Genomic DNA, 11398 nt, shown 5'->3' with positions numbered 1-11398 from the left:
ACGCTATTCCTTATTGGTCTGGATAAATATTATCTTTGTAATAAAAGCATGTTTTTCCAGGCCAAAGAAAATTTAGAAACTTAACGATGTGCAGCTTGTGCGCATCTTACATAGAGATTTGTTCTGATTATATGGTAAATTGCAATACTTTGTTGTAGCTTATAATAACAGCTCTTTATGCTTTTCTGCGGTGGTCACAGATATTCAACATGGCGGAAGTGGAGTTTGAGGAAAGTTAGCATCGTTTGTTGCCTCCAAATCGTGAAGTACATCGCAAGATGACGCGCTGGGTGCCCACCACTACGAGGAAATATGCCGTAGGTAGGTACAGGGTCACCTGGGGTATTGATTTAAGGGCCCAATGACGGGAGCTAATCGATTTTTCATGGGATTTTTTTCTGAAATTCCAGCGTCCTGAGGATGTTTTGCACCCTTCCGCTTTCGGCGAACGCCCACAAAAGCGTTTCCTGTTGAACGTTTGTCTTGCCTAAAATCGTCAAATCCGTTCCCAATCTACCTTTCTAATGTACCTCTACAAACACAATCTCGAACTTGTTACACAAAGAGCTCACTTGAACCTTCTATGTTGATAGATTTACGAAAAAGAGCAACAACCACCATCTGCAACTTGCAAGTATGTTGATTCGTGAAAAAATCAGATGTATAATTTTTACACACTACATGAATAAAATCACGTGTATTATAAATCTTGGTAAACAGGTAAGTAATTGGACTCACATCCTGCATGTATACCCTTTCCAAGATTTCCTCTGTATGTTTGGGCCCCATAAATTTATTATACATAAACTACATTATTAATTTGACAACTTGTTGGCAAGATTATCACAAATTACAAATTATATGTATGTTATTTTGCGCAAACGGTGTAACTGGGGTAAATGTGACGTTACGCCTTTCAAAGTTGTTCTTAATTCTTCATAACCCACTTGTTGTACATATAATTTCGCATTCGCGATGCCCTGTACGTACACGTTTATTTAAACTATTCTTTATGTGTAAAACCTGTTTCCAGGTAAAGAATGAATGAATAGATTTATAGATGAATAAGTAGGGGAGTTTATAGTTGAATGAATGAATGTTACACAACAAAATCACCTTGTTAATGTACAAAGGATGAAATTTAAAAATATTGAAATATGTCAACGGGTTTTATTTTTCATTTGGAAGTAGTATCTTACAGACCCAATTACAGATTAACATTGTAGTATCAGGTGAAAATGTAGTTTGCAGGACACCATATGCCACTACTGCTTCAGCTGGGCAACTGCATACATGCATGTTGAAAACTGTTGAATTTATTTAATGAAGAATCTTCCATCAATCTTTGATTTTAGGCTGGCTATTGACAGGAACATCCTGCCAATACAAGACAATAGTTCAAAAAGTCATTGACAGGAAGCACAGAAGTTCCTTTGAATCACTTTTTTCAGTATACCGGGTACACTGTATGTCCAAATCTCCAATCAAAGAATGGCCTAAATTGCTATTGACAGAAACTTCCTGTCAATAGCCTAAATTGCCAATTTCAAAGAGACAGAAGAAAATCTAAATACTAGTACTAGTATATAGGTAACTAGACAAACCTCATAAGGTTAATCCAAGACTGGACAATGACTCTAGAGGTTGATCTTGTTCAGGAAAGCCAGCTGATTGTCATTGACAGGCGAGGTCTAAGTAAATAAACATGTGGGAGATGTATAGCCTCTACCAGGCTCCGCGGATCGCTGGAAAAATAGTAGAAATGGGCCGAAATAAAGGGATAGTACACCAGAGAAGATCCAGCCGGCCATAGAAGCTCCAATTTGCGACCCACGGAGCCTGTGCGGAGTCGCAAGCTTCAAACGATATAAAATTAATCCCCCTATTATTCGTACAAAGAAACTTGGTCAGCGCTGAAGATCATTCAAGTCATAAACCCGCCAGCGCCCAGCGGGAACTCAGCCGGGTGTGTGTGCACTGTGGCTGTGTCTGGGACAAAGGTCAAATAGAGACTGACAGCAAAACGCGACGAAAATTATATTTTTTCACATTATGTTCCTATTATCTGTGTTTTTTTTCTGACATAAGACCGAGGCTTTTTCTTGCTGTTGATGAAATGTACTGAAGTTGGGTTATTTTTGCGATACAAATGCCATATGGTTCCACGTTACGCTATAGTTTCGTTACGATGCGGTTACTCCGGCGCGAAAAACAGAAACAAAGAAGAATCGACATTTTCTCTTTTTCTGCGGCTGATTTTGAGTCAAACATTGACTATTCGATGCAAGGGCGACTCATTTTAGGCAATGGCGGACCAGAGGGCCACGCCTAGTAGCAAACGGTAAGCATCTCCTTCGGGGGAGTTGATGCACGACGGTATGGCCTGAAAGCAGAATGTTTTGCCGGCCCTCGTCGGCAGTCCAACGAAGACGTCGTGCCCATCCAAAATCCCCAACACGGCGTCCTCCTGACCCTGCCGCAAAGTTTCATAACCAAAAACGTCCTTCGCCACACGGCGAACTCGTTCCCGGACTGCCATCGGCAGCAGACAGAAATCCGCACAGATAACTTTGACTTAGGACAGATGACTGTTTATATAACTGTTTATCTTACAAGTAAAACAAAAAGCTGCCACAAAAAGTACGGCTGTGGACAAAGAATAACACAGAAAACTACGATAGAGGATTGTTATAACCTCCAACATACGGAAAGGGCCACAGAACGTCAGGAAAGTTCGCCAGTGCAAGTCAGAGGGCAAAAAATGCGTCAGGAAAAAGACGAGACAAGACCGTTATAACTTCAAAACTTCGTGACCACTGACACTTCCTGTCACATGGCCGCTCGTGTCAGGTCCGTCACGGACGAGTCGGAGAGCAATAAAAGGGGTACTTAACCACTTTGCACCTATTAGATAGCGATTAGTGAACTTCAAAGAAGCTTGCGACTCCGCACAGGCTCCGTGGGTCGCAAATTGGAGCTTCTATGGCCGGCTGGATCTTCTCTGGTGTACTATCCCTTTATTTCGGCCCATTTCTACTATTTTTCCAGCGATCCGCGGAGCCTGGTAGAGGCTAGGAGATGTAAACCGTGGTAGTTATGACTCCCTGACCTGTACGAGGATGTACCTATGTGAGATATGTGCTGCAGATCTCTTTAGAGCATGTGGGATCAAGCCTCCACATACTTCACAAGTGTATTGTTTCACTTGTAATTACAGAAGATATGTGAAATTTAGTGAAGGACAAAAAAGGTACTACTACTAGTACTAGTTTTTTTTAACAGGATCCTTGGATATTTGTTATGAAAAAGATTTTTGAAATACAATGTATGTTGAATTGGTTGTGTGTATATATTATAAAAACAAGTCATTGCCATTAATGTAAGTTGGAGTTGCTGTACAATAATTGTACACAACAACTACATTTGGATGGACCAATCTACAAGTCAAGGCACAATTGCAAGAGTTGATACTTTGATGGTTGAGGAGTCCATTTTAGTCTTTATAACAACTGGTATGGCACCAAAACAGCATGGGTGTTGTCACCCAGTCACTCACCCACCCTCTAGAGGTGCAATGATGCATGTTGTCAACATATCTGTTTGGTAAGAATGCAACACCATGACATATGTTGATTCTACCTGAAAAAGATTGGACAAAATGAAGTTAGAAGTGGACTGTGTATCATATTTAAGTTACTGAAGCAAGATGTTTGTTATTAGGGTCATTCTTGAATCAATCATCAAAAATTTGTCAGGTCAGATTTAGATTTACTGCCTCCACATGTGGATCCCCTGCTGATAAAATGGAACATTCCAAATTCAGACACTGTAACTTCCTGTCCAGGAGGAAGATGATCCTGATGTCTGACCTTTTGACCTTCAGCCTACAAATCTGAATTTTTAGTTTCTTATTTCCCTGCCACTTTTTATTTGGGCAATACTGTATTCTCATGCATATATGTGTACACAGTTTCAAGTAACACTTTTTGCTTTGTTTGTGTTAGAGGAAAAAAATCCCTGACTCAAAGATTTTAGAACAACATGAAGATTTGTTGTGACTATTTCAACCTGTCATTGCAATTAATCATGATTTTACATGGTTACCCAACAACTGCTACAACTGGCATTGGCAGCTGTGAAGGTACAATGTACATTGTACATGTAACAGGTCCTCACATCTGTACTGTGTTGAGTGTGTTATTTTAACTACGTAGTTGTAGTAAATGTACAACTTGCTACAAGTTATACATTGTACATGTGCCTGACGATTTATTGTGAGTTAAATAATATCTTATCTTGCCAGGAAAAAACAATCCCTGCTTTTCTTTAGTATATGTAGGTACACAAATGACATGTACTCCCTGTTATTGCCCTGTTTTATGCAATATGTAGGGCAATGTGTACTAACCAACTAAATATTCTGACATTTAAAGAAAACAATTTCCCTACAATTACAGAATCTTGCACAAAGTGGCTCATAGCTCAACAAAATAAGATATTTGTATTACTTGTATTACTAATTGTGTGTGTAACATCAGTTTTCTTGAATGTATGTTTGATAATGTACGAAATATATTGTTGCATGATTCTTGATTTCAGCCTGTTCACTCTTGAAAGGATGTTATAAAAATAGCTTTTCTGAATTGGGCATATTTCTGGTGATATATCTACGCCACTCTTTAAATCAAAGCGGTACCAAGAAGGGAAGCCTTCTGTTCTGTTTCCTTATGATATGGACCTTCGTGAGAAGCTTGTGAGTAATCATGTTTTTAACAAAGAGTTAAGGTTCACTGTCCTAAGGAATAATAACAAATATACATATTTTTACAGTATATACTATAGGTATAGAAACATCAGTATACATGTACAAGTGGGAGATAATCATATATTGCATATGTAAATGTAAGATATGAAATTTACGCATGTATATGAAGTTCACATTTTCTTGATAAGCTAAATTTGTTTGGATTGATTTGAAAAAAAATCTAATGACAATCATTGAATGTTATTTGCTTGGGTACCTGAAATTTGGTTTCTTCCCTTTAAATTTATTACTGTAGAAAATATATATATAATTTTAAATCATCAGTGATCGCCATAAGTGATGGATTGGAAGCATTATTATTCAGATAACTCCCAGGGACATTTCTCTCACATTAAGTCATTATAATTATCTCCTCCATTTATTCCCAACAGGCCAAGTCATTACTCCACCGAGTTTATTAAACACCCTCCAGTGTTCCATGCAGGATTTAAGTGGGAGAAAATTGAGGACTGATTTGGTCCGAAGCCAATAATTGCACAGTATAATCTGTCCCTCAGGAGCTCCAGCTAGTTTAGGGCATGAATAGCACAATGTGCCATGATTCCTGAGGTAATGAAAAATCAAATGCTCACTCCCTCATAGCAAAGTTTGGATAATTAATTAATGCCCATTATTTTTTTAAATCTTTGAGTAATGATTTGAGTTGAGAGGTTTAAGGGAACAGGGTAGTATATTTACTGATGTGGGAGGATACTGGATGAGGTCTCATAATATTGTGCAAGTAAAGAAAAAAAAAACTAGCAACATACAGAATGGAACCAGCTGTGCCATAGCGTTAATGATATGATGATTATTATTGCATTCAATCAGGTGCTTCATATTATGTATCCCCATCTGGGATGTGTATCTATTTGTTTGTTTGTTTTGAATAACTCATAAAACACATCAGTCTTGTACAACTATGTACACACTTCAGCACTAGCAGCATTAGGCTGGACTGTACGGCTTGATTGACCCACAGGGATGGATTTTTCCTTATGCTTGAGGTGAGTCAAACACAGGACCTCTGGCTTTCTGTGACAGTGTCCCATCCAAGAAGACCTCCCTAACCAAAGCTAGGTAATCCTTTTCACCTGAGTGGAGTGAAGATGTAGAACTTGTGTAAAAATGCCTTTCCCTAGGTCACAATATTGGGGTCTGATAGAGTTCGAGCCGAGAACCTTTTAGATTTTTAAGTCAACAACCCCGACCAGAAGACCACCTTGCCATCTGGCTTGAGGCTCACAAAGGGCAGGAATCCCAGATGTTTCTCGACCTGTTATGTACCTCATATTGACAACGTAGACAGCATTTTCCTCAGGGCAATCCAGAAATGTCATTGTTAAACAACAAGTACATTTGTACATACTCCAAGTACATACCATAGCCTTGACATTCCAAAATGTTTTCAAAATAAATGAGTCATGATAGAAGCCTCTCTAACCTGGCGGGATGGCTGATGGCCAAGAACAAGAATGGATTATTAGTCTATTAGTGGTTGGTGTCTATGTCACTACACTGGCATGACAGAAGGCGGGGTCCCATTCATCGTACATCATCGTAAGATTTTGATGTTGTTGGATTTTCAAGCAGGCTGTGAGAGAACCAATCGCTGGTACATGTAATTATAATACAGATGTAAGGAGACAGCTCAAGTTTGTAAGACACATACAGTGAACTGTCTGCCCCCACAATGTCCTCAGGTTCCAAATTATGATAATCTCTCATCACACTTTACCTGACAGGGACTTCTTCATTAAGAGCTGTCTTTTTGCAGAAAGCCACAAATGTCCTGACACACAGATTCTGTATACCCCAGGTTTTCCCTTGATTGGAGACTTTAACTGGAAAACACCTGTACTGATAAAGCTAATGTTTATCACTGCAGGATGTCTAGTAATGGGAAAATCAATATCACCTAATGTTTCTTTTGGTTAAGGACAACAGTATGGTACATGTATATAGCACGCTGCTGTCCTGAATTCCACTAAGAATTAGTATAACACTGTATATTATTCTGTGCATATGCCGGAATGTCTTACATGTAGCTTGTAGGACTCCGTAGTAAGATGAACAGTGGAATCATGCAGGTTATTATTAGGTTCTCCTCACTTACACTATAGTGCGGCTCTACGAATTGATAACAGAGCATGAAAGCCATAGATAGCTGGTCTGCCCACAGCTTTCATCGCTGCTAAAGCAAGGGGAGTTAGAACAGACTGCTTACCACTACCATTGAAGTGATAACAAACCACAACAGCCATATGGGCATGTAGATAAAATGTAATTGGCTTAGTCACAACTTTCTTATACTACTCTTTTATATATAAGGCCAACAAGAATTATGACAGACCGTGGGTATTGGTGATAGATGATATACATTGTAAATTGTAGAACCGGTAATGAAATTCCTCACTCAAAGTCCCACATTTCGTTCTTATGAAATGAAGATGCAGGAAAGATCACAAGGCTTGATAGTTGCCAGTGTGGTTTGCTTGTAGGCATGTACCCAACCATATGGAAGCTGCAGATAACAGCTTCTTTCATGCACCGCTGGTTCTACAACGAATTTGGAAGAGTCAGCTGTAATTTTGTCGCTCCAGCGTCTGTGTACTTCATATTTCTTATGTCTGTAGTACTCTGTACTATTTATTAGATTCGTAAATATCTGTAGAAATTCATATACAATGTATGAAGTGAACATCACCATCATGCATACCACATATTTCTTCTTTTCCCTGTTCACTACCCTCTACCTTCTGTCACATTCTCTAACTCTGAAGGGGAGGCCAGGAGACCTTAGTTTTGGATCTGCTCCAGTCTAGCAGCTTTAGGGCTTCAAGCCAGGAAAGGAGCCAGAACAGTTACTGTAGCACTGAATATCATGTACCACTGTGCAGTTTTGTGGGGATATAAATCCATTCATCTTAGCTGGCAAATGGATTTCACAACAGTTAATAAAAACTGATGTTCAATATGGTAAATTTCCTAGAAGATACGACTTTAGAAGGGTATCAAGGACACATGTAATGTATGTTCGAATATGATTTTGTAATGAAAATCATTAAATGTAAGGATGTCAATGACAAAGCCATTCTGAGTAATGATGATGTTTGATCAAAGATCAAAAACAGGAATGAATAAACCATTTTGGACTACCCATGTTTTTGCATGATATAAGTTATGAACTAAACTTGTGTGACTTGATCTTCCAGCTATCTACAATTACCATGGCAATGGGGAGACCAAACTAGACCTGACTGTTGGGGACACGCTGCATATACTGGAGGAGAATGATGGTATGTACATGATGTAGTGAAGGACAAAGCAATCTCTAAACAGACGTTAGGAGGCAAAATCTCAACATTTTCCTAGCTGCCCATTTTAAACAGAATGGGTGTCCTACTGAATGGTAGGCTGAGAAAACGTCATGATTCTGCCACCTAACATCTACTTTGAGTACTGGTAGTTTGAGAGTACCGGTAAGACAACAAGGTCTTGAATCCGTTATGTTGTACAAACTAGTATTTGTGGATAACACAAAATATATACTTATTGATGTAAACCTAGAAAGGTAAGAAATTTCATGACAGGAAAGATGGTGATGGTACTTACTGTGCATCACCCAACTACCAATTGTATATATTCTGGTTATTTAGTTAAGTTTGTAAATATTAATGATATTTTGTGTGTTCCCTAAAACTACGTAATTCAGCTTTTTGTACAATACTTTGTATTATTAGGCTGCAATGTTGTTTTAGTTTTATGTCAATTTGCAAATAAACCATTTATATGATTCTTCTATGTATTTCAGGCTGGTTCAGAGGCTCCAAGCTGCGGAACAAGTCAGTCAAGGGAATCTTCCCCACCAGCTATGTGCACATCAAACAGGCACAGGTGGAGAATGCAGGGTAAGGCACACATAAATACAGTATGCAGTAAAAAAAATAATTGGATGCAAAAACTCACATGATTTTTTCGAATTTCTGATTTTGATAGTCAAATTCAGATGTTTCATGCTCTGTTGCCAGTTTATGAAATGAAATTTCAAGTTTCTCCTGTCTAGAAATGGGAAGTGAAAGATGAATTCTCTGTTGATGCTCTTACAGTCCTCTCTGGTCCATACTGAATTATACTGTCTTTGTTATATTATAGAATGTAATTCTGTATATTTTATTGTATCTTACAGGAAGTACAATGAAACCGTGGCACCAAAAGATCCAAAGGTGGTGCAAGAAATGACAACAGTGCTGAGAGAATGGGGAGTTATATGGAAACAGCTTTACGTGGTATGTATGGATTCACTTGTTCAGTGTTCTGCGACAATTTGACAAGTGGTTTCAAGCCCTCATTAGAACAGTTTTTCAAAGCAATTCTTTTGTGTTGACCCAAAAGCTGTTTATGAAATAGTGCCCGGCTAGGTCTGAACATAGATTTACATGATTGTACATGTATATAACGTGTTACCTTTTTCCACACTGTATATAGGATAGGGGGAACGATCCCTACAGTGTGCCTAAAGCTGGAAAGGTACACTCTTGGTGCTTATATCTCACCTGGCTGTGATTGCCATGCTGATTGCAGATCATTTTTTTTCCAATCTTAGGATAATCAAGGAGGTTATCTCGACTTAAATCTCCTTGGGATAATCATCTGGTTTCCTGATTCCAGTATTGTCACAGTCATATGACAATAATCAAGTTATTCAACAAATCATACATGTATTAACTTCACAAGTCTTCAGTGATTCTAAAGGAATGATATGAATTGCATTACTTGTTCAGTTAGTAGTAAATGTAATAATGAATCGAACGTACATTCAAACAGTCACCTCTCCTGTCTTAAGTTATAACTGAAGTAGTTTTAGCCCCTCTCCCACATGTGCAACTTCACCCACAGACAACATTTTAAAACTTTGATAGCTACAATAGACCAATGCCATGGCCACTCTCTCATTGGTTGAACAGCTAATTACGATGCTATCATTGGTTGAACTGCTAATTGTGATGGACAGTCAGGATTGATCTCTTAGTCTTACAGTAGTGACCATCCCTTGCAATCCTGCCCTTAAGACAGGGTTGATAATCTCGAGCAAGCAATGCTAACAAACAAAAACTGCCATGCCAAGTCACAACATTTCAATGTTGGAACCATCATGAGTGACATGAGTCCATGCAGATATACTTATTGTATATGACCTCCATCCTTTCTTGCCCATCCAGAGACACAGTATGGACCTGTTTGACACAGTCAGGAAGATGATGTATGAGATGATTGACTGGCGGAGACAGATCATGTCAGGGACCTTACCTGTGGATGAACTCAAGGAGCTGCAGCAACTGGTCACCTCCAAGATAGACTTTGGCAACAGGTACGCTGCAGTTGAAATTATAGATACTAGTATTAGCTACACATCTGTATTGAAGTTTGAAGTGACAGTCATGGGTGTGTGGATAAATGAGGGAGTAGCAAATTCTAACAATTTTTTGTCATTTTTTTTAGTCCTTTGTTATTTGTCTTTCACAAATGTAGCATTATGTTAAGTTTTCTTATCATGGGTTGATGCTCAAGCTCAGTAGTGAAGCCTACATGTATGTGTAATGTATTGTAACTGGCTTTGGCCAAGAATTACTGGAAACAAAAACTGCAGAATCTTACTTTTTACAGAATTTTGTTCTCTACCTTGAGACTATGAATCTTGTCTATTGAGAATTCTGACAGAACAACATAAGAATTGTACAGATGGTGAATAATTGACTCCATGTATGTTTGACAGGTTACTGGGACTAGACCTGGTGGTGAGGGATGAACAGGGAGGAATCCTGGACCCTGAGACAACAGGGACCATCAGCCTGTACAGAGCTGTGAGTCACAATCAACTTTATTACATTCACATTTGGGCTGTTACAAAGAAGTATTTGAAGGCATTGCCTGTGTTAGAGCATGTTCCACCTAAATAGAAGAGAAGGACAAGACAGAAATATATATATATGGGGGAGACTGACATCTCATTTTATGCAGTGGAAGAGGTACTATCAAGTAGACTAAGTTGTCCAAAATGTTTTGATCACATAGGAACTTTGGGCCTAGTCAGGAAAGAAAGCATGCTGAAGTTATTATTTATTGATGGTGTTGAAAATTTTAAATTTAGATGATTGAAAATTCAAAGTACAAATGTCCTCAGAAGACATAATGTTGCTTACAGAAAAATCATAATAATGTAATTCACTTTATGTTCACGGTAGCAAAAATTCGTGGTCTGAGAATGATGGAGGTGTAGTCCACAGAACTACAAATGTATACTGTAATTACTGATTTTTTAACGATACTGATATGTTCACGGTTTTCACGGTCACTTCTGTGCCGTGAACTCATCAAACCGCTAACACTCCTTCGCCCCGAACAGCAATAAATTATTCACGTCTTATGCTTTTCATGTAACGATGTTCCGTATATTTGATAACAAATGAGCTACTGTTGAGTATCAAAATTATTATAATGCTATAACTAATATTAGAAATCATACATGTATGAGACACCGAATCGCGTGTCAAGCAGAGTCAACTGCGTACAAAAATCTTAGCGTAAACGTTA

At 38.5% G+C, this 11398-nt stretch overlaps 1 protein-coding gene across 1 annotated transcript in view; it reads left to right on the top strand.

The window, feature by feature from the left end:
- Positions 1-200: 200 nt before the first annotated feature.
- The window catches only part of LOC109486794 (dedicator of cytokinesis protein 1-like), a 51380-nt gene continuing 40182 nt past the window's right edge, over positions 201-11398 (top strand). Inside the window, 6 exon segments of the mRNA XM_019790683.1 lie at positions 201-321; positions 8020-8103; positions 8619-8715; positions 8994-9093; positions 10027-10175; positions 10581-10668. Coding sequence (XP_019646242.1) covers positions 279-321; positions 8020-8103; positions 8619-8715; positions 8994-9093; positions 10027-10175; positions 10581-10668 — 561 coding nt within the window. The 5' untranslated portion in view covers positions 201-278.

Source organism: Branchiostoma belcheri, unplaced genomic scaffold (genome assembly GCF_001625305.1).
Source record: "Branchiostoma belcheri isolate BF01 breed outbred unplaced genomic scaffold, Haploidv18h27 scaffold83, whole genome shotgun sequence".
Lineage (NCBI taxonomy): Eukaryota > Metazoa > Chordata > Leptocardii > Amphioxiformes > Branchiostomatidae > Branchiostoma > Branchiostoma belcheri.
Note: the sequence above shows the minus strand (reverse complement) of the source record. Positions and strands in the feature narration are given on the sequence as shown.